General features: G+C 38.7%; 2 protein-coding genes across 5 annotated transcripts; one reads left to right on the forward strand and one right to left on the reverse strand.

Moving 5' to 3' along the window:
* The first annotated feature begins 10,828 nt into the window (after window positions 1-10,828).
* LOC106920764 (TRIO and F-actin-binding protein-like) lies at window positions 10,829-24,541 on the forward strand. 4 transcript variants are annotated; one of them, XM_088005231.1, is made up of 20 exons: window positions 10,829-10,991; window positions 14,152-14,323; window positions 14,993-15,159; window positions 15,310-16,227; window positions 16,372-16,483; window positions 16,628-16,715; window positions 16,801-16,940; window positions 17,562-17,715; window positions 17,799-17,873; window positions 18,804-18,836; window positions 19,864-19,932; window positions 20,216-20,305; window positions 20,413-20,507; window positions 20,979-21,585; window positions 21,678-21,891; window positions 22,486-22,597; window positions 22,754-22,913; window positions 23,039-23,152; window positions 23,744-23,830; window positions 24,246-24,541. In XM_088005231.1, the coding sequence occupies exons 1-20, from the start codon at window positions 10,829-10,831 to the stop codon at window positions 24,390-24,392; spliced, it is 3,717 nt and encodes a 1,238-aa protein (XP_087861357.1). In that variant the 3' UTR covers window positions 24,393-24,541. The 4 variants fall into 4 exon arrangements, with proteins under 4 accessions (XP_087861357.1, XP_087861350.1, XP_087861337.1 ...); XM_088005224.1 differs by lacking the exons at window positions 10,829-10,991; window positions 14,152-14,323; window positions 14,993-15,159; ... (2 more) ...; window positions 16,628-16,715; window positions 16,801-16,940 and having other exon boundaries at window positions 17,664-17,715; window positions 18,788-18,836; XM_088005211.1 differs by lacking the exons at window positions 10,829-10,991; window positions 14,152-14,323; window positions 14,993-15,159; ... (4 more) ...; window positions 17,562-17,715; window positions 17,799-17,873 and adding an exon at window positions 18,267-18,438 and having other exon boundaries at window positions 18,539-18,836.
* smdt1b (single-pass membrane protein with aspartate-rich tail 1b) lies at window positions 24,539-26,394 on the reverse strand. Its single transcript, XM_014991981.2, has 3 exons — window positions 26,203-26,394; window positions 24,983-25,148; window positions 24,539-24,772 (listed from the first exon to the last, which is right to left on the reverse strand). The coding sequence occupies exons 1-2, from the start codon at window positions 26,362-26,364 to the stop codon at window positions 25,011-25,013; spliced, it is 300 nt and encodes a 99-aa protein (XP_014847467.1). The 5' UTR covers window positions 26,365-26,394; the 3' UTR covers window positions 24,539-24,772; window positions 24,983-25,010.
* Between the last annotated feature and the right edge of the window lie 700 nt (window positions 26,395-27,094).

Here is a 27,094-nt window from a genome sequence, read left to right on the forward strand (position 1 = left end):
ACAATTTGTGCATCATCTACCTTCCACTTCACAGTTATGCTCTAGTTTTTGTTGGTTGCAGTGCTAAAATTATCACAAAACATGCAATAACTTGTGGATTCAGCATTTGAGAAAGTATAAAAGCTATGAATACCTTTGTAAGGCACTGAACGTACACCTGAAAATAAATAGGACAAAGACTTCATGATTGCAAATGAATTGCAAACTTGTTCTTCGGGGGGGGGGGGGGTGTATTTTATATCCAGTCTAAAAAAACAAACAGCATCAGGTGAGACATTATAAAAGGTTACATGAGGAAAAAGTTGCAATTAAACAGATCAGTATATGATAGTGAATTTTCAGCTGATGGTTGAAGCGACACACATGAACAACACGTTTCTGCTCTTGCTCTCCCACTCTTATTTTTCCGTATGTTGCCCGCGTCCTCTTTTTGTGAAGTGATGTTATCAGTTGTGAAATTGTTCTTCAACCATGTGTGAAAGTGGCTGCATGGCGCAAGAATGTGTGAAGCAGGCTAGTTGCGTGCTTCTCATGTTCAATGTGCGAGAGTTGTCAGCTCTGCCTAATGCATGGAGCAGACGAGACAGGTTTGTGTAATGAAAGCCTATTGATTGCATTCTTACCCAGTGATTAGCCCTAGGCCCGTCCAGAGCGACCACGGGTGGAAAACCAGACAGGCAGGGGAAGGGACAAAGGTTTAAAAAAGAGATGAATCAGTGGTAATCTGCTGTTAGAGGAACAATTGATCCGCTCTTTGGCCCGATTTCAAGGTTATGTCAGCAAGAGGAACCAAAAAGCATCGGGTTGCATAAGCAATAGAAGCCCAGCTGGGTGCGATGCGAAAGGTCATCGGTGGTTTATGGTTCCTTGTGCGTGCATCATTTTTGTTGCTGTACGATAACCCACCAGCATGCACTAATCAAAAACAGTGATGGATGCTTTTGGGAAAATTTCCTGTGAGCCGCAGCTTAAAAGCCTCAGTTCAATAGTGATATTTCAGTAAGAGACACAAAAACATCTACACACATTTACACACATGATAATACAAAACTTGATGGGATTTTCTTTCACTCCATGTTTGATGCTTGCAAATACTTGGATGTATGATGCTCCCAGACTTGTGTAATGGCTGATGTTACAAACTGGCTACATCAGTCTTTTTTTTTTTGATCATCTAAAACAGCTAAGAGTAACAAAAATCAAAACAGAACAGACCTGTAGGGGAAGGGTTGTTTTCTGACACCTACTGAGGGTGTTGGCTTTAAAGTGTTGCTGTGATTTCTAAATGTGTGGTTCTTCTGCTTACATTTTTTATTTGGTTATGATGTGTTTGATTTTACGCATCTTCATTTGTTAATTTTTTAAAATAACAGAATTTGCACCTAACTTTCTAATTTTATCTGTATGATTATTATCTTCACACATTTCTTCAGATGTTATAATCGAAAAGTTACTCAGAAAATTAGTAACCGTTTTACCAAATACATTTTTACTCGACCTAGAATTTTTTTTTTTCTTTTTATTTGAGTCCTTTTTCACTATAAAAATGTACTGTAGTATTTCTGACTAGACTACAGTCTTGGATATACTACCCTTCTCATTAGGTCCCATTTAGTTCACTCCATTGGATCCTTCAGTACCCATTTATCTCGACAGTGACCAAAAGGTGTTTCTCCAAATCTCTTTCTTTCCAAAGTTAAGTTGAAGCATGAACATTTGCAGAAGTTCTAAGCCATCATGTTCACTCTATGTTTTGATATGACTTGTTGATACCCAACTTAATGTAGTTAATTCTGATATAATCTAAAAAAATAGTTCAAATAAATAAATTGAGCTCAGATATAAATCTAAATCAAAGGAAAATAACATTCTGTTATCATCAGGAAAGTATAAAACTAAAACATCTTGATATCTTCAATATAGTTATAATGAATAATTACCCAGTCAGTGAGTCATCAAAATCAATTAATTTTAGCTTCATCTGCTCTGACTACTGGAAGCTTATATAAGTAATAATACTGGAAATCTTTTTTTTTTTCATTAAAAGCACCAAAACTGAAAACTCTCCCTCTTTAAGTTTGCAAATGTCACCAAGAAGCAGGATTTTATTTTCAGTTGAGCATAATAAAATAAAAATTAGGGACATATGCTTTGATGCACTAACAAAAATTATATTTTCTGAATGGATCTACGGTTACTATATCCATCAATGAACCTGCAAGATGCCATTTGCTCTTATGATAAATGTTTGACACATTTAGTTGTTGAATTAAAGGTCTTTTTGAACGTAATACTTCGCTACTAGTGTTATTTTCTAAAGTTTTTTTCTTTCTCCTGGAACTGCTTTTTGGCACATTGTTCTGCCCTCAAAATAAAAGTAGCAGTGAAAGACAAAGCAACCAGAAAATGTTACTGTCTAAACTCATCTTGCAGGAACCAAATGCAGCACTGATACTGTTATTTATTATGCTGATTAGCTGTAAAAATAAGTGATAAAACTATCTTCAAACTATGAATTCTTCAGTTGTAACAGGTAAAAAGAAAACACCATATAACTTTAAGATGATAGGAAAACTTTCTTGGACTGATCCACACTTGTCATGCAGCTTCTTCCTACTCATAAGATAATTCATGTAAATACATCTCTTTCTGTTGCTTGCTTTCTTGCTTTTCTTTTGTTTTTGGTAGTACATTCCCACCAAGCCATCATAACATTAGTAAACTTGCAGTGCTTTTCTTTCAGTGTGAGCACAGTCATTTCCCAAGTTGACAGAAGTGCTGGGAGAGAGCTGCAGTAAGTAATATGGGAACATGTCTGCTCTACCTGTGCAGCTGGCTTGTTGGGTTCATTGTGAAAGACTAATGTTGTTTTATTGTGTGAAACAGCTGACATAATCTAATCTTTTGCGGGCTGAAATCAAAATTCCATTATTGCATATTAAAATAGACACACAAAAAAAAGATTGTTGAGGGTACAGTCAGGTACTGTAACCCAGTTAGAAGACCCAAATGATATATTGCTTATCTCCAGGAAGTATTGGACGAGATCAGGGTTGTCCAACTCCAGTCATCAAGAGCAACAAGTCTGCAACTTTTAGGTGAACCCCTCTGAGTCACCTGTGAATCACATGATTCAGTCATTAAGCTCTGCAGAGGCCTGGTAATGAGACATTAATCTGACTCAAGTATGTTGAAAGAAGGACGCATCTAAAAATTGGAGCCTTTGAGGATCTTAGTTTTTGAGGACTGAAGTTGGGCACCTCCACCCCGGGCATTTTACCAGTCATATTGAATTTATTATGTGCTAAAATCATAAAATCATAATCTTTTTTTTATGCATAAGTCAGTAAATAAATAGCACATGGCTGCATTATGTGAAAACACATTTCTCTTAAAGATATTAAAGAATACACTGGCATATAAGATGAAATCAATAGGAATAATAAAAATAGGTGGTATTACAAAATAAAATGTGAATGATTGATTTGTTCAATCAATAATCAAAGCATGTATTAAAATATTGTCCAACACATTTAAATAATAATTAATAAATTGTTCAAATACAGATAAATCTAAACCCATATTTCTTTCTTGATAGGTTTTCATGCACTCATGAAGATATAATCAAAGCCCTAATTTAATGGCTTATTTATTTTTGGGATTTGGCTCTACTTATTCGACATGGGGCCCTGTGAGTCTGAAAGACAGAATTAAAAGAATGAATTTCAGGATGTGAGGGATTTTCTTTTTCGGATCTACACCCATCAACATTATAAACTAACAAATCAACACACACACAAAAAAAACAATCCTCTTCCATCATAAAAGAAAAAGTGTTTCTTAAATGAGACAAGAATTTGTTCAAATCTGTAACAGTTGGTACAAGATGTTCCTAAGCGAGAGCGCCCTGCGTATTGCTGAAGAGTGTTATCTTGGCTTCCTGCTGGGCCCCATCCCTGAAGAAAACCAAAACTAGAGCTCTCACCAGGGCTGTTCTTTTTTTTAAATAGGAGAACACACATATAACCAAGTACAATCATTCATCAACAACAGACTTATGTCCTATATTTAATGAAAAACCTACGCAATCTCTTTATTTCATGTGTTTCTTGAAACCCATCCTTCGAAAATTAGCTGCCAAACAAATTTACCTACAGGTACATGTAGAGTAAGCATGAGCTTTTAATCAAAAGGTATGTAATGTTGATGTTTATGTTCTGCTTCTTCCTCTCTCTGTGTTCCACCATTAGGAAATTAAATTCCAAATTCAGAATTTTGCACATCTTATAACCAGTGTCTATAATTCAACACATAACAGCATGGTAAATTAGCAAATGATGCAATTTTCACACCCACATAAAAACTTGATTAGCTGTTACAGTGTTGCAGTTCCTTTAAAACAAAACTTTAAAGAATTATCTCCACACCCTGCAGGAGAAACTCCTAAATCCGGGTCGATGGGTTCTCACAGCGCAAGCTAAAGTTATGACGAGGCCGTTTGCAAACTGAGCTGCAGCTGTGACGTCCTTAGCTTCATTCAGGCCAGGGGAACTGTCCAGTTCTGAAAATCAATTTTCACCCCCTCCAGGAATAATCGACAGCAGGGAGGATGATAGAAGAGCTACAGCTAATTGCTGCCCTGCCAAAAACAAAGGATGCCGACTCTTCAAATAGTTTCTTTCACCTGCTTGTACGTTCATAACTTCTAAAAAGTCATTTATCAGAGCACAGGGCAGCGTGTCAATTTACGGCAGTATAAAACTTTCTGATTTACTTTGTTTCACAAAAGTAAAGCATGTTTGAAAGATGTGAAAAACCTTTCCATCTCTGCATCATCAGCGTCTGGCATCACATAAATGCATTTCAAACACAATTTTAAGAAAACTGCACACACTCACCTTTTGCCGTGCTGAAATCAAAATCATATGGAGACCAACTGTGGTTTCATCCTCATGAACAGACATGTAAGCAGGTTTTTTTTTGGTCGCCGCTTCTCTCCTGCTTCTCCTCCTTGCTCTCTTTAGTAGTCAAACATCTTTGTCAGGAAAGTTCACCCCAATGGCTTGAGTGCAAACTTGGTGATGTCTTCATCCAGAGCTTTCTCCTGTTGCTCCATTGTCCACAGACCGAGCCGCTCTTTCTTTCCTGCCTGAGAGTTGTGTATCTCTCCTGATGCCTGACAGAGTCGGTGGCTGTGCGCGTGCATGCGTGTGTTTGTGAGTGTGGGAGAGAGAAAAAGAGAGAGCTCTGATTATGTGCCTATTTATAAGTGCTATTGTTTTCCCCAGGGAGTGGAAATGTGGAGTATATATTTAAGACTTTAGCCAACTCAGGCAGATCCTTAAAACACACAGTAGAGATTTATGAGTGACATTTACAAGCCCAGGTTGAGAGAAGTTAGGCGGTTCTTTAAACGCAACCTGTTTCTTGCCATTTTAACTTTAACAGACGTATTTACTTTGCTCACAGGCATTATTTTTGATTCAGAGTTTCTTAACTATTGTAAAAACTAATCACTCCAACATATATGTAACAAATTTATCATGTAGGCATGTAATTATTTGCATCTTTGTTAGCATGATTTGCTACTCAAAAATGTTATGTTTCCAATTTCTGACTTTCCAGGTTTTCCCTCATCTGTTTACAGCCATAGTTCTGACCATAAGTTAAAATGCATTCCTCAAAGGCACAAAAGTGGCAGCAATTTATCATTATTGATGATTTATTTTAACTATATTTTAAGGCGAGCTAACATTACAACTTGCATTAGCTTGAACTGGTGGTGAGTTTTCTCTCCTTCCCACTCAACCTCACATAAGGTTATAAACATATACAACCCCAATAATATATTTACTGCACGATTTGATTATCCATCAACAAGTTTCTGGCATAATTCTGGCTGCATATTGGATTTATTTTTCTTGACAGAAATTTGTTTCATTTTGGTAGGATTAGCACTGTCAGTAAATTTGACCATTATGTGCCATTAAGGCAGATCCAAATAGATTAAAAATAAGCACATTTAGACCTTTTCTCATAACTCCCTACTGCAGCTTTAAATAAGACTACATTCACACAGTAGGCATGAATGTCCTGAATTACAAATTTATTTGACAACCCTGCTCCAGAATAGCACACTTAAATACACCAATTGCTTCACAAGCTTGGTTAAACTAGTAAAAACAACACAACTTTAATTTATGTCAGTGCAACAATGACTACAACAGCCAATATAAAATAAATAATAAAGAAACGGAAACTGACAAAAACACACATGTAAAAGTTAACTGTAACAAACCTTCTTTCAAATCATCAAGGAAGTGCAATTGAATTCCAACTATAATCTAAAATAAATAATAAAATGTGACACAGATCAGAGCACAAAGCACAGAATTAGACTGAATAGATCTGCCCTTATGGATCGGGCACAATGTCACAGATACCCAATCTAAAAAATCTTTTCAATATCAGGACCGAAACGGATATTACCTTTAAAATCTCGACTTACATATATATAGATTCTTTAAATAAACAAATGTGTTGATTGTACACCTCAGTTTTGGGTTTCATTGTGGCCATGTCAGACCAGTTTTATTTACACAAATACCTCTTTGAAGCATTTTTTTTTTTTTTTTTTACCAATCAGAACTCTTTAGTTTCCATGGAAACTTTATTTTCCCCTCTCTCACACACAAATCTGCTCTGTCTCTCCATGAAGTTTATTTTTAAAACCCCCTTTCTATCTAGCTGCATGAAACAACAGGTGGGTGTTGCGTTGCGTTGGTGGGGTGTTGGACAGCAGCCATATTGGACCGAGAAGTGTGGGCATAGATCAGAGGTCAGGGGATTAATGAAGTCGGCGTAAAGCCTGAACAAGAAGGCTGGCTTCTTGCTTTATTTGTTAAGTCTGAAAAAAACAAAAGTTGTTGCTTCTGTGTTTGCTACTTTGGCCGTTTGATAATTAATGTGAACAAAGTTTCAAACTCAGGGTCATTCTGACACTTTGGGGAAAGTTTTTGGAGGTAAAGGAACTAATAAATAAAGTGAGGTGGTAAAAGCTTAAGCATTAAAACAGCAGGTGCTTCAAATGTCTCAATCTGCAATATGTTAGAACATTTTCCAATCAGCAGCATCAACATAGGAGGCTAAGTGGGGTTGGTGGAAGCTGATTCTTCCTGCCAGCATAACCATCTGGTATGGAAATAGCTCTGATCAGAGTGGCAGTGAGGCAGTCTTTGTAGCATATTTTGCTCCTCATTCTGACTTTTCTGTTTTTCCAAGATCCAAACGCACTTTTTTTCTCATTACACTCGCAGAAGCATTGTCACACATTTCCACAGAAAACTTCACCGAGTGGGTCAATGACGGAAAATCGGTACCAAAAGCCCCTCAACAGCGTCATAATAACTCTTCCCTTTAGTCCTCTTTAAATTTGATGTGCAGCTGAAGGGAGCTATTTTTTGTGGTGTTGGCCTTCCCCGTGGGCCCGTGTGATGACTCCCTTCAAATGCCATGAGAGCCAATTTACTTGGAAGCAGGCGGCTGGCTCATTTCTCACTTTCAGAGCTCATCCAGGTCAACACGTTTTTAGAAAAACAGGGCGACGGAGATAGGAGGGGGCAAAATAACAGAAGCTCCTCTCAGTAGGCTGCACTGCAGTTCCAAATGTTTCTCATTCTGGTGTGCTCTTATCTAAAACTCCTCGCATATGCTGTAAAAACAGCAAGGATGTGTACTATTAGGATATGTTTTGATATAATGACAGTCTATTTAAGAAGACAATAAGCTTTACTGCTATGTCTGGTCTTTGCACATGTCTAGTGCTTGCGAGAAAGGATATGTGATTTCATACATTGGGCTTTTTTCCCATCAAATTTAAATGTTTCAAATTTTAAAAGAAAAAGTTATTGTCATACAATTTCAAATAACTACTTAAATTATTAGGATTTATGAGCAAGAAGATGACCAGATGTGAATGTAGCTGGAGCGTTATTGCATGCTGCACCTGTAGGTTAACTGTGGAAACTGGCTCTTCCTCCGATCTAAAAACTGCATGTCGAATTAGCGCCTGAGTGTATTTCTGAAATGGCTCAGCCCATCTGTAACTGCAGCCCTGAGCAGGGAAATTAAACAGGTAACAGAAAAAAAATTGAAACTAATAGCTGATTCACTGAATGTTATACATTTCATCTGTTTCTTGTAGCTGCCTCATCCTCACAGTCGGGATAACCAGCCCAGCAGATCTGGCAGCAGCAGCAAAGTGTCATTGGGTTCAGAGAGCTGTAAACAGGAGTGCTGAACATGATCAATATTTCCTTTGGGCTGCATCAGAGCACGCAGAGCTTAAGCATTTACTTTGTTCTTCACTGAAGTGATTGTCTCTTGAGCTTTACTTAATCTTTAAAAGTGGTAAAACACGTTGTGTTGTTGTCTTTTGTTCCCCTTTTGGATGTCCTTTCTGGACAGTTTTGTCCCAGTAAGCAAAGTGATGTTGAGAGGAACAATCAATTACACGTGAAAGTATTTGTAACTGTGACGTCAAACCCTCCGTTCTCAAAGCTGTGGACTCTAGAGGGCCTTTGGGTTTACTGTGAATGTAAGATCTTCCATCTGTCCTGATTAGCCAAAAAGATAACTGGTATTTTTTGCAAATTTTGCACAAAAATGTTAAAGAGCTATAAATCATTTTGAAAAGATATCAGCTCATGAAAATGACATGCAAATAATGTCTACAGCTTAAAAAAAAACTTTTTAATGTTATTTTGCTTAGTCAAAAAATGCACATCCCAATGAATTACTTTCACTTTTCCTCTTTTGAGCATCACAAAAGCTGTATAGTCTTGATTAAACGTTACAAATTGAGTTAATGAACTGAACTGAACAGTTTTCAAATAAATTTATAATTCAGTACATGTATGACTGAGTTTAAAACAATAAAATGAGCTGCAACAACTTTACAATTTAGTGAAACCAACTTTCTAAATAGCTGGTTTAGAAAGTTACTATTATCGTAATGAATATGGAATGTTAACAGGGATGAAAAAACAGTAACAAGGTTGCACAGGAGGGAGTGAAAACATCCTCCAGTTCTGTCATGACCCATAAATCATTCATATGTCCAACACTGGAGTTTAAAAAGAGAAATCTGAACGTACCACTCATCCTACTTATTGTGTGGAGGCTGTGGTGAAACAGTAAACATCTGATTTACTTCTAATCTTTGTGTCTGCGTGGGAGAAACAATTTAATTCTGAGTTGTTTATGACGGGGTGGGGGAAGGATTAAGTAGCTTTAACACAGTCATTAAAATGTCTGAATTACACTTAGTTTTAAGGCGCGCGAGTTTAACTTTTCTGACTGCATCTCCATGGATACTAGCTCCACTTTCTCATTACAGCAACTTCTGCCAGAGCGGCTGACTGTAGCAACAGAATGTGTCACACCGACAGCAGAGGACAAGAATATCTCTCCTTAATTGTCATTTCATGTGCCAGAATGTTTAATTATACTTCTGTGTCTTAGCTCTGCTTGACAAAATGTAGGCTTCTAAAACTGTAATTAAACACCACACACTGCTGCCACGCTCTGGAGATTAACCATGTAATGTGAAGTGGGACAAAGTGTTTACTTCATAGTACTTGCACTAAAACAGATGCAGGCCAGATAGTCCACTTAACAATAAGTACACATACAATACACAGCAAAAGTATTCACACCCCACAAGCTTTTCCTAATGTTGCACAACCTTTGAAAGTGAGCCAACCAAGTCATATATGGTTGAGAAGTGAAAGGAAAAGGACATGTGTATAAATCTAAAACGTGTGGCATGTATTTGTATTAAATCTGCTCCAGAATAACGCGTTACAGCAAGTCCTTGGGCAACACTTACCAGCTTTGCAGCTGACAGTTCTTGGTTCCGCAATTTTTGATCAGCTCTGGACTTTGGCAGGGTCATTCCAGAATGGGATTTATTTGATTTAAACCAGAGGTTTTCAACCCTGGTCTTCATGTTTCAACATCCACCTGATATTTCTGCAACAACACTCATTACTCTGATAATAAGTGAATTATTTCTTCAAGATAGAAGTTATGGTTGGCATTATTCTTTACACCATTACTACAGTAAGGCTGGTAAGTGGTGGGCCTGTCCATCCTTTTGTTTTGATGCTTTCTGATCTGCCAGAGGACCATCTGTGGAGCAGCCCTGTCCGTAAGACACCTGCTCAAAAGAGTTGGTACTATGTTTCAGTTTTCTCAGGAGGATGTCATCTGATAGGGCACTGAGTGTTGAGCCCATGCGAGAAACAATGAAGGTTAGTGGGGGGGATTTTCCATAAAACATCCAGCCCCTGCAACACTTCCACAGTCAAACTAGGGAGTTTTCCCGTTATAAGACCTTCCAAATAAGGACAGCTCTGTGGAAATATGCCATGCTGAAGGTGTATTTTTAATCCAGTCCTGGATCCCCTGGATCACCCTGCAGGTAACATTATTTGTTTTCACCAGATGGATTTTCATGTGCAATTAATTACTAAAAATAATTTATTTTAAGATTCTATTTTTCTTTCATTCCATTTATCTGCTTACGTTTCAAATAAATGCATCTTAATTGTTATCTTTTAATCTCTTAAGCCTAATTGTAGCTAATAGGGATTCAGCTGTTTTGATTATGTTTGTTATTATATAATGGTAATGAACTGTGCTTACAGCCCAAGAGTCTCCTGGGAAATAACACCACGCCAGTTCTATTGAAACAAGTCAATCAGAAGCTATTTTAGTGCTGACGTTCCAGAGAATCGCCAGCAACATCCTGCAGGGCAGGATCAACATGGCGCCCCCTGCTGAAGACTATTACTGCCGCCAGTTCCTGCCCAACACCTTTGACCCCTCCCGCTGCAGGACCTGCCTGCGGCCGAATCACATGCACCTCAGTAACTCCACTGCAGAATACGCAGATGCTGCAGCTTTGGACAGTCCACATGAGCTGGTACGTGCATTACAAGTAGTGAAATCGGCCTAGCTTGCATTTTAACAAACTAGGGTAAGGCATAAAAAAAACAAAGAAATCTCTTGAGAAAAAGTAAGAAATAATTACCATTTATCAAAACTAATTACTGTGCAGTGTAAATTTTGGGGGCAATTCTAAAGCTGTGTGAGAATTTATTGAGTCCTTCCCTGCTGCATCACTATTGATGTGTTCTTCTCATACAGTATATTGTGAAAGTATTCACACCCCTTTCCACAGTTTATATTTTTACTACAAAAATGTTATGCATTTTAATATGGTTTTATTTGATAGACAATACAATTTTATGGAAGGAAAACAATACATGGACTCTCACTTTTTGCTTTATGAATAACATTTGCATTTGGGGCATCTTTTGGGAAATCCCTTTTACCAGCTTGTGCCTTCTTCTTCGCAAAATACCTCGAGTCCAGCTAGATTGAATGGAAAGCCAGAGCGAAGCTCAATTTCCAAGTCTTCCCGTAGATTCTCACTTAGATCCAGGTGTGGGCCATTCAAGCACATGAGCATACTTTGATCGACTCTTGTCCTTCCAGGTGAACTTCCACCTCAGTCTCAAGTGTTTTACAGCATTAAATAGGTTTTCTCCCAGGATTTTCCTTTATTTAGCCTTATTCTTCTCGTTCACTCTGAAGACCTTTCCTCTTTCCTCATGGCATGATCCTTATGCACCACTACATTTTATGTAGTTTATGACTTTCTTTCATCAGTGGCTTTTTATTTGCCACCCTTTCATAAAGACACATTTTCCTAAGAGTTGAATACAAACGCATGCCAAAACTTTTCAGATTTTTAATTTTAAAAAGCATGTATCATTTTCTTTCCACTTCAAAATTATGCAACAGTTTGTATTAGACTGTCACTGTAAATCCTGTTAATTTTCCAACTTTATTGTAACAAAATATGAGCAAGTTAATGCAGAATGCTATTTTTGCAAGGTACCATTAGTTTAAAGGTAGAGCTTAAAATCTGAAAAAGTCGAACCAATGCAGTTTTAGACTTTCTTTTGGCTGGTTTCTCAGAAGTGAACCTGACCTTAGACAGTTTCCTGTTTGGGCTGTGGTTACTACTTAATACATCTTTTATTAATTAGTAACGGGTACTTTTCAGTGACGTTACTTTTGTTATACATGCACATGTTTTTTGTAGCTGTGGTTTCTCAGTTTTCTGGGGGGTGGGAGGTCTTCGCTCATCTCTCCTCTTCTCTTCTCTTGTGCTTTTTCTCTCTCTTCTTGTAAGTCCTTCTTTCCCTTTAAACTTTTTACCCCGTCTTTCTACCTTTCTTTTATTTTATTTTCCTAATTCTTCACTGTCTGCTGTCTATTGCATTCGAAGTAAACTTTTCTAATAAAGTTTTATAGATATATCAAGATACTTGACGTTAAAAGCCGTAACACTCCACTTGTGAAAATGAATCTGCTGGCTTCTCCTTGGCACTCAGACAACAATTCTGAGTACCACACTGCCAGACAGACCACATAAATAAAACATTTTCGTGGTTTTGGCTACACTTAATATATTACTTGGTTCTATTTGGTATCAAATTCTATTTTAGAGTATAGAGTCAATTTGGCAAGCAATTTGAAGTAGTTTCAATATTTTGCTTGCACTGTTTCATAGGTTCAATACTTGTCTATCTGAGGCTTCAAGCTCTGTACAAAAATAGTTTTGCACCATCAATATGCTCCTGAGGAAATAAAATATAATGCATATACCTTGCTCATAACTGTCAAAACTGCAATCTCTTATAGCCGATGCTTTTGACCATAATTCAGCTGTTACAAGCTAAACTGTAAAATTATTCCATTGAACCAAACATAAACTTTCTCTTTATGAACTGTTACTCAATGATCTTGTAAACTTTATTAGAGTCTTGGAGCTTTTTTAGTATTTCTTTAGTTTTTGCTCTATGTGATCTTGCTATTTACTGTAACTCAAGCTAATGCTAAAAATATGCTGACGTTGGTGTTAGCTTCTCAGGCCTTCCTGTGTTTTAATATGAATTTTTGAAATCGGAAACATTGTAAGTAGTTGAAGTTTCTCCAAAAAAAAAAAAGTGTCTGGCACTCATTGTGACATATAAATACATGCACCATTAGCATGTTTCAGAGTGAATAGCACGTAAAATAATTAAGTAAATTCCAAGGATGTGAGGCACAATGTTCTACCATTTGTATTATAGCAAGATGACTATGCCAGTCAATCAAGTAAAACTGAAGGTGGAGGTGGCAGACATTGTAGCACCTGAATGTGGTATTTGATTCTTTTATCATTAATTAATGAAAGCTTGCTGCAGTCCTCTGGGAATGGGTGGAAATCCGATATGCACTGTCACAAGCACCCTACAGTCGCACAACCCCTCTGGTTAAAATAACCTGTAGAGTAGAACATGCCAAAGAGTCCTATAGTGACAACATTTACATTAAATTAGACTTTATTGTGTTTTTAGAACCAAAAGAGATTGGGTCTAACATTCACACACCCGCATCCAATTTGGAGAGAATCTAAAGGACAAATAAAGTGTATTATCTGTGTTAATGACAGGTAGAACTTATGATTGGGATCAAGAAAAAAGCCAAAAAGGTTCCAAATGGGCGGCGCTGGTAATGCAAAGGCACTAGAGCAATGAAATAATGATGAGCATGAACACAGACTAGCTTGAGTTACGTCCTGCGGCGTCTAAGTGAATTGGCTTTGCTATAGTGAATGAAGACGTGAAGGTAGAAGGAGCTGAACAGCAGAATCTTGACAGCAGATTTCACAAAAGGATCTTTCCAGTCACGGTGAGTGAAAGATTTCTTGATAGACTTTACTTATAATTTCCTACAGAGATAAGTGCGTTGAGTTTACTTATAAGGGCTTGTTCTTTGAAGACGCCAGCTTTTTAATTTAGTCACATTCATGTAAAATGGGCAAAATAGCCAAATAAAAACATCGTTTTTATTTCAAATTTTTAAAAAAGCTAGTTACATTACAGCTCAAACTGTTTCAATCAGGTTATGTATCTCAAAATATTGACGTAATCCAGTCTTTGTTGGATTTAACCTTTGACCCAGTCATTTTGCAAATAATCCAGATGTTTATATTTAATATTTTGTTCCTTTCCTCTACAAACCAGGGTGTAGGTGACACTAATGATGATGATGAGGATGAATGTGAGGGTCCAGCGCTGTCTGAGGTGACGACATGTGCCAGCAGTGATGACGCCAGTGGCTGTTGGACGTTTGAGTGGAATCTTGAACGCAGCCTAAGTCCTGAGTGGGAACTCGAGAATTGTGAAACTGACATTCAACCTAGGTGACCCAGATCATACATTTTAATGTCCTGTTATTAAATATTCAACTGATGAATTGATGAAAAAAGGGGGGAAGTTGGTGAAATACCTATTTGAATTAGTGTGCAAACTAATATGTCATTGATCCACTTTCTGGTTGAATTTTGGCATCCAGTCTCCTTCAGTCGGAGTCTATTAGTGTCCAACATCTTGGCTTGAAAAAATTTTTCCACTCTAACTTACAAGAGTTCATCATACCTATCAGATGACATCTCTTGTGAATAGCCCTCTTCAGATAACTGCACACGTTTTCAGTCTAATTTAGTCTTGGACTCTGGCTAAGCCATTTCAAAACTTTACTCTTCCTCTCCTAATACTATTCTCTAGTTTATTTGGATGTATGATTGGACTAACCAATGTGTTAAAGAAAAACAAAGGAGGCCAGTTTTACAGCAGACACCAAAAGTTTTGGGGTCATCCTAAATGGTTTCAGATGGGATTTTAACCAGACCTGCATCTTTTCTTTGGGAGAAAAAGTATTCATCTTACAAGCCTGCTCCATAGTCCAAACAAGACAATGTTGTGTAATGTAGACCATAACCGTACTTCTTGGAAAGTCCTCCAGGGTTACTGTTTGCCTCTTGTCTTGATCCCTTTGAGGAGAATATCCAATTTCTGTCTCTGTCTTCTAGCTATTCAAATCAGTGGGAGTGTTCAGAGAGGAGTGCATCCCTCAGCCCACAGAGCCCTCCTCCAGTCCAAACAGAAATGACCAGACTGGACCCATCTCCCCCGAGAGACACTGAAAACTCCTGGATGGATGAAAGGAGGGGTAGAGACATGTCCCGCCGGGCTTCAGGTCTGTCAGTCACACAGTACATCCCGTCATACAAGACATCTTTATCTTGAACTTAGGCACAATATTTTGGCACGCATGAATTTTTGTTTCTAAACTGTACTTTGCTAATTAAATAATAAGATGGTGATGACAGGGTTGTACGACTTTCAGAGTCCAGAGGAGGCAGGGAGAAAGAAAGTGGCTACTTTTCCCCTGACAGAAGAGGTGACGGTGTGCAGCAGATGGATGAGGACAACAAGCGTACCTATCGCTATTTTGAGAGGGGACATCCCCTGCCAAGCAACTATGTGCCCGAGCCCAAAGCCTGCGTCCCCTACAGAAATGTCAGCCTTGGACTGCCGTCCCAAAGAAGAAACCCAGAGACCTATCTGCAGGCAACTTGGAGAAGTGAGTCCCCACAGAGGTACACATACCACTCAAACTTCAGAAGAGGTACAGACTCTGAAAGGAATTCTCCAACACGTCACAGCTCTTTGAGTCCAGATCGCTACAGGCTACCCGAGTCTACCATGGGACCTCAGAGAGGGAGCTCCCTCTGTAGGAGTCAGGCTCGATCTCATGCCTCATTTCAGGGCTCCCTCCAAATTCAGTCCAATGGTGCTTCACGCCACACATCTGGCAGGTCCAGTCCTTCACAGAGAAGTGATTCCACAGCTTCTCATAATGCCTCAGCACACAGACGGGCAGACTCGTTTCCGCTACACAGTGCTGGCTATGAAGACCTTAAGATGTCCAGCCAAGAGTCAAGAAGTCCGTCACAAGCTTCAAATAAACACAGTTTGGATTCTGAGAAACTCTACAGAAATCTTGAGTCTATATCCCGTCGCGGTTCTTCTGTAGTGAGGCAGAACTCATACAAAGCGTCTCCTCGAAGCAGAACAGCTGTCAGCAGTTTGGCCAACACTCTGTCAAACAACAGCCGTGAAATGTCACCATCCAGGAATGGTTACAGTCCACAGAGTCACGACTCACTAAGAGCGCCTGATTCAAGAGACAGCAGGATGAGTAGATCCCAAAGCTCCTGGCAGGGGTCTTCACACTCTTTACTCAATCTCCCACCGTCACATGGTTTCTCTTCATTGAGACAGGAAGGGGCAGGCTCCGAGATTCCAGTTGGGTCTCCCTCACACATTGCAGTCACAGACGGTAATGATGGGGTGGCTTCTTGGCAGGGGTCTTCACGCTCTTTACTCAGCCGCCCCCCATCTCAAGCTTCCTCTTCATCGAGACAAAGAGCAGACTCTCGGGTTCTTGGAGGATCACCCTCACAATTTGCCGTCACAGGCTCTGATAAGGTTAACGAGGGATTCAGCTCCTCGCATGGGTCTTCACCCTCTTTACTCAGTCGCCCGCCATCACAAGGCTCCAATTCATTGAGACAGGCAACGGACCTTCAGATCGATGGGTCACCTTTGCAAGCTGTGGCAATGGATGCTACAAATGCCAATAATGATGTTACTAAAGTCAGCTCTGAAAGAAGTAAGAGCACTGTGAGACGAGGAATGGATGCCCTGTTGCTCTCCGAACCCCAAAAAGCTGTAGTAGAACCTGAAGAGGTACATACGTCAGGACTTCTTTCATCATTTTGGTAAAATTCTTGTCAACAAATGTTAAATCTGCACAAATGATTCTGAATCCAAGGTTGGGATGACCATAGATGACTACATCATGATGGCTGATATACCCAAGATTCAGGTGGAGTCAGAAGAAGATTTTCCAGGGCTGAGACGGAGAAATGAGAGTCCTAGTCCCTGCAGAAACCAGAGACAAAGATCATACAAGTGTGTGAGATCATTTTACTTTTCTTCGGCCGTAGAAAGGGCTTAACATGACGAAAGTGTTTAACATGGAACAGCCAATGACTGTAGGGGTTGGTGATTTGATGGCTCATGACATAGAAACAGAATAATGCTCCACAATTTTTTTTGCAGAGTTGCAGTCACGGTGGGACTTTATGTGACAGACTGAAAAAACTTTGGTGCACCTTTATATTAAGCCACCACCTTTCCCTGCTATTGCAGCTACAAGTTAAATGGGGTATTCAACAGTTTTAAACCTCTAGAGATTGAACATGTTAGTTCAGTCATCGTTACAAATTAGGTCAAGCTCAGGTAGATTGTACATAACGCATTGGTAAATACCAAAGATTCAGCAACTTTGGCTGTGTTTAGAGTCATTGTCCTGCTGGAAGGTAAACCTCCCAGGCTTGTTTGTTCATATTGGCTTTTTGCTAGTTTTATGCTGTATGATGTTTTATGTATCCAATTTTACTCTCCCTAAAATCTTTATCTTTCCAAAATGTTTTGTGGTTGCGTTACTGTGAAGCACGTTGTGGGTTCATCCTGTGAAAGGTGCTATATAAATAATTATAACATGAAAAAGTATGTATTCATCTTCTGAAGGTATCAAGATGAAACAGACATGCACAGTTCAAGGGTAGAGCCAGACGAGAGGAGGAGGGGCAGAGAGAGGGGGAGAGACAGACGAGAAAAATGTCGGGACCTTGAGACTGGACGATTGTCTCAGAGACAATCTGCCACTTCTCTTCATACACAGGTAAGATCTAGCAACTGCCCAGGCCTTCATGAAAAATGTTGAAACAGCCAACGAAAACCCAGTTTGTTCTTCTTCCACTTAAGACCTCAGATCTAAGTGAAAAACACAGATCTTTGAGAGTGAAGGACCGAGGGCACCCTGAGCGCTTGCAGACACAGGTGAGCAGTTTCAGTACTTCCAGAAACTCTACAACACACGTGTTCAGAGGAAAATGGGTCATTTTTGCTTCTGTTTTCATGCATCATGTTGATGTTTGTTCCATCTGTTTTATCTGACTCTGCCGTCTCACTGAAGCTCATTATAGGGGGAAAAAAAAAAACATTACTCAGCAGTCTGTTTTAGGGCGGCTTGCGCATGTGATTAATCATCTTTATTAATGGATTCAAGAATAGTTTTGCAACAGGAGTTGTTTCTACAGGAGTTTTTCTTTCCATGGAGAAGTGAAGTAAAATGTTTCTTTTGTTTTTTCTTTGCACTTTTCAAAACTGCTGTCGGTGTGTAATTAATGGATATAAAAAGCTGTGACCATATTTCTATTGTTTTACTGCGGAGAATGTTAAATTGGGTCACAAGACTTCATTGTTGCAGTCTAAAATGCTAAGCGAAATGGTATGACCACACTTTTGTGGCTTCCTCTTCCTTCTGCATGTCATGCAGTACTTCTCTCTTAAGTCCTGTTTCTCTGTCATCACCTCATGCAACTTGGACACAACGTCTTGCTTGGTGAGTCTTTTAAGGTGTTCTAATTGGCTTTGACAGCATCTGCTTGCTTTTCAGAGTTATTCTGAGAATGTTTTACGAGTTCCTCTTTCTCCTCCAACAGTGCTGATCGTGGTTCACAGAAACTACAGATCTTCCTGTTTTATGCCCTCATTTTTCAAGACTGCTCTTACTTGTGAAGAGATAACCGTCTTTAACACCTTTTAGCATGTTTCAGACTACTGTAACAATATCAACTGGGCCATTTTGTCTGCTTGATAGTTTCCGCTTCCTTTAGTTTCACAATCAAAAATGAGACACAACCCACAGCAGAGTGCTTTCCAACCGTTTGGCTCTAATGCTTCAATTGCAGATGGTGTTTTCTAAAGGGCTGGATGTCCAGGCTGGATGAGCAAGGCAAAGTAAGTACCTGTTTTCACATTTGTTCATCAAGCTAGATTGTTGCTGTAACCATCATTAAAGAACCCGGCAGACAGTGTGAACCCAGAAAGTACAAGAATCTGTTTTCAATGTGCCTGACTCAGCCAACAGACTATGATGATTGTCTGGGCTGTGTCAAGCGTGGTTTCGATATGATTTAAGCAGCGTTTAAAAATAAAATTCTGGTCCAAATGCAAACATTATTGGTACACATCACATTCATTTTGAGATTTTAATCATCCATTTGAACCAGTTTTCTCTTAACCTTCTTAAAGACCAACCTGTCAAAGTTTAAACTGTCTACTTTTGTAGCTGATTTGAGATGCAGTTAAAAGTATTATGCTAGCCTTCACTTTTTATTATCCCACAAACAGTTGTACAGTTGTAAAAGGCATGCTGTTATTAAAACAGCCACACAATACAAAGCTGCTACCAACGTGCTTAATAATTGAAACGTCTTAAGTTTGAAAGCCTCATTCTGAGTCCTTCACACATATCTCTTGTCACTGTGGTCAAATTAAAGTTCGTATTGTTTGACCATAAGACCTGTACCTCAGAAGACTTTTGGTTGATCCATGTGAACATTTGCAAAGTGTTTGAACATGATTATATTAGAGCAGACACTGCTTCCTCAGTCAGTATCTTCTCAGTCTGCACTGATGTTAAACATGCTGAGCTGTAGAAAGCGTCTGGTGTTCCTGCACCTTCTACTTTATGATTGTCTTAAGCATCATGATTCCTGGATTGGAAGAGCAAGCCAAGAGACATTTTGGATCAGATAAATGAAGCAAAGATGTAATTGGATAATCCATCAAAGTGAAAAAAAAGGCATTTAACTAAATGTTACCACAGTTGCATGTTTGTTTTATTTCATTTTGTATGTTTAATTTTGACCCTGTGACAAATTGAAACGAATTTTTTAAACTTTTTTTATTTATTTAAAGCTTAAGTGTGATGATAATGTTGCCAAATAATATATAAATGTCCACATCTGTTAATTTTCAACAGTGGATGAAGCACTGGTTTGTTCTTGGTGACACTTCGCTGAGGTACTACAGAGACTCGGAGGCTGAGGAGGTAGGAACTGATGTGTCTCAATGACACTTACAGTGCCTTATAACATTTTATCCCATTGAGACCACAAGATATAATGTTTTTAGTGGTAATTTTAATTTAAAACACAAAGTAGAACATATTTGTGGAGAGGAAAGAAAAGATCAGTGGTTTATGAGGTTGTTGTGAAAAAGTTATTGTGGGAGAAAAAGCCATAAAATGTTCTGTTTGCAGTTTGTTTTTTTTTTTACCAACCATATAGAGGACACTGTAAACAATAAAGATAATCTCTTTTCTTATAATGCAGTCAGATGATTTGGACGGAGAGATTGATCTGACTTCCTGTGTGAACGTGTCAGACTGTGATGTAGAGAAGAACTACGGGCTTCAAATCCAGGTAATTTTCAGTGCATCGCTGCTATTCTCATGTTTTAAAGCATTTTTCCAGGTCAGTGGACGGTCATTAAGATGCCCCAACTTCTTGTGTGTTTCCCTCTTCTTCAGACAAAAAGAGCTGTGTTCACTCTCTCTGCTGTGACATCCAGAATTCGTCGGAACTGGGTGAAGTTACTGACACAGGCCATCCAGAACAACTCGCAGTGAGTTCCACGTTGTAATTGGTCTCATTATGGGATTAATTAAAGAGATTTCTCTCGAACCAAAGCAGAACCTCACTTTAAAGCTCCATAACTGTCCTTTAAAGTTATTTTTAGAAGAGGAAAATCTTAATGACATTTATAATGTTCTAAACAGACATCATTTCAATTTTAATTATTAATGTAAAAATGAAAAATGGGTGGTAATAAAATATTTTCCATCACTTTTTTTTACTTGTTCATCAAATGTAGTTATTTGGCATAAATTGATATAATAAATTAATTAAATTAATATTCCTTTTTCAAGTGTATCATGTTGTTTTAATCTAAAATTGTAATTGTAATTTCACTAAAATATTCAAGGGGCCAGAACATCTCTATGATTGGTTGGTCAGTCTCCATTGAACCCGTTCTGTTGTCCTTCTTTGGATGTGTAACTCTACTCTTATGTATTCCCTCTTATTTTGCCCTCAGCCAATCAGACTCCGGCAGTGAGAAAGCGAACCCCCGCTCCCGGAGACTGTCGTCAAGCCAACAGCCCGCTCAGTTCCCCTGCAAGGACTCCAGCTGTAAACCTGCCATTTCTATCTACAACACCGTAGACGCTAACGCCAACAAGGACCCAACAACAGGAGGCGACCCGGGTGCAGACCTGTCTCCGGCCTCTCAGAGGGAACAAGGAGAAGGTTGGGACCGTGAGCAAGCAAAGAGACTGGAAGAGAGGAACAAGTGGTTTGAGGAAGGGGTCCCTCTCAGTGAGATGAGCAGCAGGTGGGACTCCATGGAGCTGAAAAAGGGGAGCGTTATAGTCCCTATTATTGAAACCATAGACTCTGAAGTCAATAAGAAATGGACAGAATTTGAGACGTCTTATAAGGACATAAGCTCCCAGTCTCTCATTGGAGCCGAGGCCCATCAATCAAGTTCTCCAGATTTGCCAGAGTCTCTAGTTTATTCTCAAATGTATCAACCAAGCCCAGATCAGGTCAATCAGACTTGCCTGTCCTCTTCGAGCAAGGCTCTTCCATCAATAAATAGTCAGATACTTCCAACTAACAAAGCTGAAGCTCTTCAAAAGGAGGTAAGCCAGTAATTCCTCTAAGGATGCAAAAGTAAAGCTTAATATTTAGTGTGTGCGCAAACCAACTTCCCAACCTCTCTCTTCAAAATTAGGTCAAAAGCGAGAGAAAGGAGAATCAAGCCAGGGAGATAGATGTGGACAGTCCGTGCGGCCCTGGAGCCCCCTGTAGAGCCAAGCTGAAAGCCATGGAAGCAGCTCATCAAAAGCAACTGCAGGAGCTGCAGGAGAAGCATGCCAGGGAGAAGAAGAAGCTTGAGGAAGAGAGAGACCGCATGCTACAAGAGGAGAGCCAGTCAGCTGCTGAGGGTTAGCTGACACGTAGTATCATACAAAGGATGTCCCATTGAGATTTATTGTCCAAATTCTTATCCAAGCCACATAAGAATAAGGATCACCAATACAGAGTCACAGTTTAATACATTGTTAAAATCTATATCAATGCAGTAAAATAACACAATTGTTTTCTATTTCACAACATACATTAGCATTGTGATCTTCTGTTAGCTGAAGTAGCCTAATCTTAGCATATTTTTTCTCCCCATTTTCATATTACTTGTTGATAATTAAGGCTCACCGTTGTCTACTTTTAGTTCAGCAGACAACGGTGTCCTACTTCGTTAGCTTTGCACATTGCTGTGGATGGCATAAAATTTAACGACCGGTGTTAATTTCTACTAAGTTCTCCTAAAATAGCTGGGGATATCGAAGTTATACGATTTAAGGAATGAAGAAAACGACAAAGCTTTTTCAAAATTTGTCGCAGTCTGTAGCCTGACGCCCGGAATTTAATTGGGAAATCCCTAAATAACACTTCTACTGTGATGATTCCGCTTTCTTCAAGGCTCTTCTCCCATAACTTTACAATTGGTTAGTTTTCTAACTGATTAATTTTCATTAAAGCTATGGAGGCACTCAAAACAGCTCTCAGGGAGGAGTTGGAGAGAGAAGTGGAGAAGGCCAGAGGGCTAGATGGAGGAGCAGCACACGTGGATGCCTCCTACAGAGGTCGTATGTAAGTTTATTCTCAGCTCTCTGTTTTGCTGCTGATAACAGCAACTTCCTTCCAGGCGCTTGCTGCTAGACTGAGATGTTCCTAACTCCATAACGACCCTCACGGTGATGATGCTCTACAGTTCAGTTCGGAACTTTGTGTGTTTGTCTACATCAGGCCTCAGGCGGATGTCTTGCACGGCGAGTTAAACGTGCTATCAGAACGATACTCTCAAAAGTGCCTGGAGTTGAAAAGCACTGAGCACAACAGCAAGAGCCGAGAGACTGAGCTGGACTACAAGAAGAAAGAGATGGAGCAGCTCCAGAGAGAAAACCAGGTAGCTGGACAGGAGATTGTGTTTTAATCTCCACTGTATTGTCACATTATTGCATAATGCATCTATATTTAACTTTCCAACATATCTTTGGAACACAATTTGTCCTAACAAACTCTTTTTTTCAGGAGCTTAAGATGAAGCTTGCAGAAGAAATGAGTCGAATGAGATATTTCATTACAGGCCAGAGGTCTGAGGCGATCTCACTTTGCAAAACTGAGGAAACTCCTTCCAATTTAGAGGTATTAAGAATAAAAACATAGTCTTTCAAAATTATTTTTACTACCACAATAAAGAATCCGGTGTCTCAGTGCAATCAAGCCCCCAGAGCTCATAGCTATCAAATGGTCTTGATATACCATTGGAAACAACACAGTCCCACCATTTAAACACTGCAATTATGAACCCATAAATAAATCGAAGTAGTTTGCTTTGTCAACATCAATACCTCCATGCACTGTTGCCTGGTCACTTCTGTTTTGAAATTCTTGACTTTGTGAAGAATGCGTGGTCAGAAACATCCTACTGTGGTATATACTGCCGCCTCCTGGTAAATTTAATGTATTGCATTATGCTGACGGAGCAGATGCGCAATATCTTAATTATGTATGTCTCAATACAACACACACACACACAAAACTAACCAATTTCTGGTTTCCTGAAGCAACATTTTCCAATTTGTAATAATAGCTTGTGTAAATACCAGTTGTTTTATTTGTATTAAACTTGAAAATTACATTAAACTCAGCTGAGAATTATGTCAGTATATTATTTGACACATACAATCATCTTGTAAGCTGACATGGTGAGAAGCTGCATGTTTTGTCTTTCAGACATTATTGAGAGCAAAGGAAAATGAGGTGCAGTATCTTAAAAAAGAAATCAGCTGTCTACGAAATGAGGTCCAAACACTTATGAAGGTATGCTTGAATTATCTTAATCAATATAAAATCTTTTATAAAATCCTCTTGTCTTTACAACCACAAACTTTAATGAATTTTCTTAAAAAGTGTATGTGACAGATTGTCAGAAGGTAATTATTAGTAAAGTGAGAAAAATAGAAGTTAAAAATAGGAGCTAAACGTTCCTGAAATAGTACAAAGGACTTGCGGCTGTGAATGAAGTGGAAGGTGGTTCTACAAATTATTGAGTCTATGGACCGAATTCAAGTGCACAACACACTTGTCAGATTTGATCAACTAAAAACCATTTATCTTTTTCCTTCCACATAAAACACATTAAAATTTGTGGTTGTAACAGAACAAAATGTGAATATTTCTATATTGGAGTGTGCTTATGACGTTTGTATTTTAAACATGCTCATGTTTGCTACAGGAAAAAGAAGCAGTCTACAAGCTGTATAAGGAGGCATATGTTGAACTGAGCGACACAAGGGGTCGAAGCCAGTTGGAGCTGGGCTCCCTTAATGAGCATTTAAGACTGGCCAATGCTGCACTCCAGGAGGAAGGCAGACACACCTGACCAATAAGGTCAACACATGAACTTTACATCAAAGGATGAACAGCAGCCAGCCAATTAATAAATATCACGTAAAACCAATCTTATTGCATCACAACTGTTATGTACGAACCACTGACCGTTCTGAAATAAAGAGAATGTGCTTCACGTGTGATCGACTTTGTTTATTTAGTGGACACACTTGTAAACATGCAAACAAGAGTGAAGGCAGAGAAAATAATTCTGATAGCTTCACAAGACAAGAGATTTCTCAAAATCAGGATCAATAGGTGCAGCGATATGAAGGAGATGGCTGGACGAGAAAAGGATGTCTGAAAGTGCTCTTTTCACGCTCATCTAGCCTGTGCTGCTGGGTATTCTTTCAGTCCATATTGCAAAGCACCCTGTGGACAAAGGTTTTTACAATGTCATTCATTAGCAGGAATGCTATAAATTGAAAAAACTTCAACAAATAAAGAGGAGATAAGAATTACATGCACAAAGTCTGCAATTGGTCAACATGCTTCTGACACACCTTTTACACAGGATCAGACATAAAAGATTTGAGCTATAATCTTTAGCCAGTGTTTAAGGTGTGGCTCTGGGACACATACCGTTCACCTCTTACGTGGCAGACAAAAGTCAGTCATCGTCGTCGTCATCCTCGGGGACAAAAATGTCATGCTCCTCCAGGAGAGCGGCAAAATTCTTGCTGATCAGAGTTCCAACATAAAGGAAAGGCACCACCACCACTGTCATGCGGATAAGGCCAAAGGGTGTCTGCAAAGTTCAAACAGTGTGAACAGTGTAAGTCAAAGACTCCACCTCTGATTGCTATTAAGCACTGTGCTCTAGAGCTTCACCCTAGTAAAATGACTTCATTACAATGATTGTTTAAAATAATCTTTAACAAATTTACAGCTACATGGCTTACCTTTTATATTGTATCACCTTTCAAAGGTTATGCATTTTTTTTGTTCATGTCCTGGCTCAACATTTGAATTGTTTGCTTTCATGTCAAGTGTTTTTGGGATTAGAACAGCAAACTAAAGACACAGTAGTGACATTGGTCTTCATTGCTTAACATTGCATCACTTTTTGCAGATATTTCTGATTAAATGAAGCTTTAAATATAAAAGCCTGCAAAAACAATAGCCTTGTACAAAGAAAGCGAAACTGATGTGGTTGGATGAATGGATTGATGAAAACTGTAGTAGGGAATACAGCCTGGAAATACAAATTTAATACACTATTTTCTTTTTGTTAGTTATAACCCAGACCAGGAAAATATGAAAAATCAAATTCCACACTTTTTCAGGCTGTGTAGGAACCCGTTCTGAATTTGAAGCTAAATTAAAAATATTTACCAATGGTGAAAATGTCAAACCAGATTACAAAATTGGTTTTGACAATAATCTTTTTTTTTCTCTGCAATGGTCTGCCAAACTGTCACACATAAGGCTAAAAAAGTGGGCACTTACAGTGAGGAATTTAAATAGAATATGCCATTTCGTCTTTAGAAATCCGACAGTGACATTCTAATGTATTGTTAATTTTTGTTATCATTTCGAAATATTCTGGATAGATAAATCATATATCATCTTATTTGCTCTTGAAACCTTAAATAAAACAAAATTTTAAGAATAACTACAAGATAAAAATTCAGTAAAAATACTTCCTGTATATGTGTAAACACACGCTCACTGGCTAACTGAAAGCTCCTTTGTAGGTTTTCTGCCTTTCTATTGGCCGTTTCTGCTGTTAATATATCCTTAAGCCCGCCTACCCTGTTTCTTGTCGGTTTTCTCTACTTCGCGAAGATAAAAATGCTCACTTTTTCAGGTTTTGGAAGGATTGCTCCCGAAGGTGTGGACACCACAGTTCTGCTTTGAGTTGTCCTGGAAATGGTGGATGTTTTCAAGCTGGGGTTACGGGTCATTATGCCCGTGTTCCTGCTGAAAAGACGGAGAGGAAGCCGCAGTATGCTCGTCGCCATTTTTGTTCCTTACAGTGGGACGTTTGTGCTCGGACAGGGCTGGGTTAGGTTGGGTGTGACTAGCAGTTTAGTGAAACACCACACCAACATACAAATATTAACAAATGTACCACAACTATTATTAAAAATATTAAAAACACTTGGAAAATATGAACATAACGTATTGGGGTCATGTCTATTCATTTAGAATCATGAGGGTTAAAACTAATGGAAACCATTTAATTAATATTTCCTGCAAGTTGCAGTTTTGCTTAAATATTAAATGTCAGTGGAAAATTTTCCAAAAATATATCTAATTTTACTGTTTGCTTTCAGGAAATCACATCACATCTGGTAATCTAAATAACACAATTATTTACATCCCAAACAGAAATAATTTACACTGAGAATAGGAATTCAACAGAAATAAAAATACTTTTTAACTTTCCCCCCTACTAATTTGAAGTTAACTTTAGTTCATACACACTGTGTTAAACACTTCAACCTCAATTTACCAGTTAGTAAAGTCTAATCACTTGACAAGTTAGTAAAGACACTAAAGCACCAATAGATTTACTTTGGTGTCACATAATGAGTGACTGACATTTTTCCCCCTATGGATTAGGCTTCAAATGCCCCAAGAGAGGGGATCCTTGAAATTCTGCAATACTCAGATGTTAATCTAGTTAAAAGGCATAATGGCAATGTGTATGCTGTAAATATTAGAGGAAATAAATAGGGTAATTAAAAC

This window comes from Poecilia mexicana, unplaced genomic scaffold, assembly GCF_051168715.1.
Source record: "Poecilia mexicana isolate PSO_F unplaced genomic scaffold, ASM5116871v1 scaffold_1, whole genome shotgun sequence".
NCBI classification, from domain to species: domain Eukaryota; kingdom Metazoa; phylum Chordata; class Actinopteri; order Cyprinodontiformes; family Poeciliidae; genus Poecilia; species Poecilia mexicana.

Coding starts and splice junctions, on each gene's coding strand:
- smdt1b (XM_014991981.2), bottom strand. CDS start 26,364: ATGGCGACGAGCATACTGCGGCTTCCTCTCCGTCTTTTCAGCAGGAAC. Junction 25,149..26,202: donor TCCTTCCAAAACCTGAAAAA/GTGAGCATTTTT, acceptor TGAACTTTGCAG/ACACCCTTTGGCCTTATCCG.
- LOC106920764 (XM_088005231.1), top strand. CDS start 10,829: ATGGCGCCCCCTGCTGAAGACTATTACTGCCGCCAGTTCCTGCCCAAC. Junction 20,306..20,412: donor ACTACGGGCTTCAAATCCAG/GTAATTTTCAGT, acceptor CCTCTTCTTCAG/ACAAAAAGAGCTGTGTTCAC. Junction 23,153..23,743: donor AAACTCCTTCCAATTTAGAG/GTATTAAGAATA, acceptor TTTGTCTTTCAG/ACATTATTGAGAGCAAAGGA.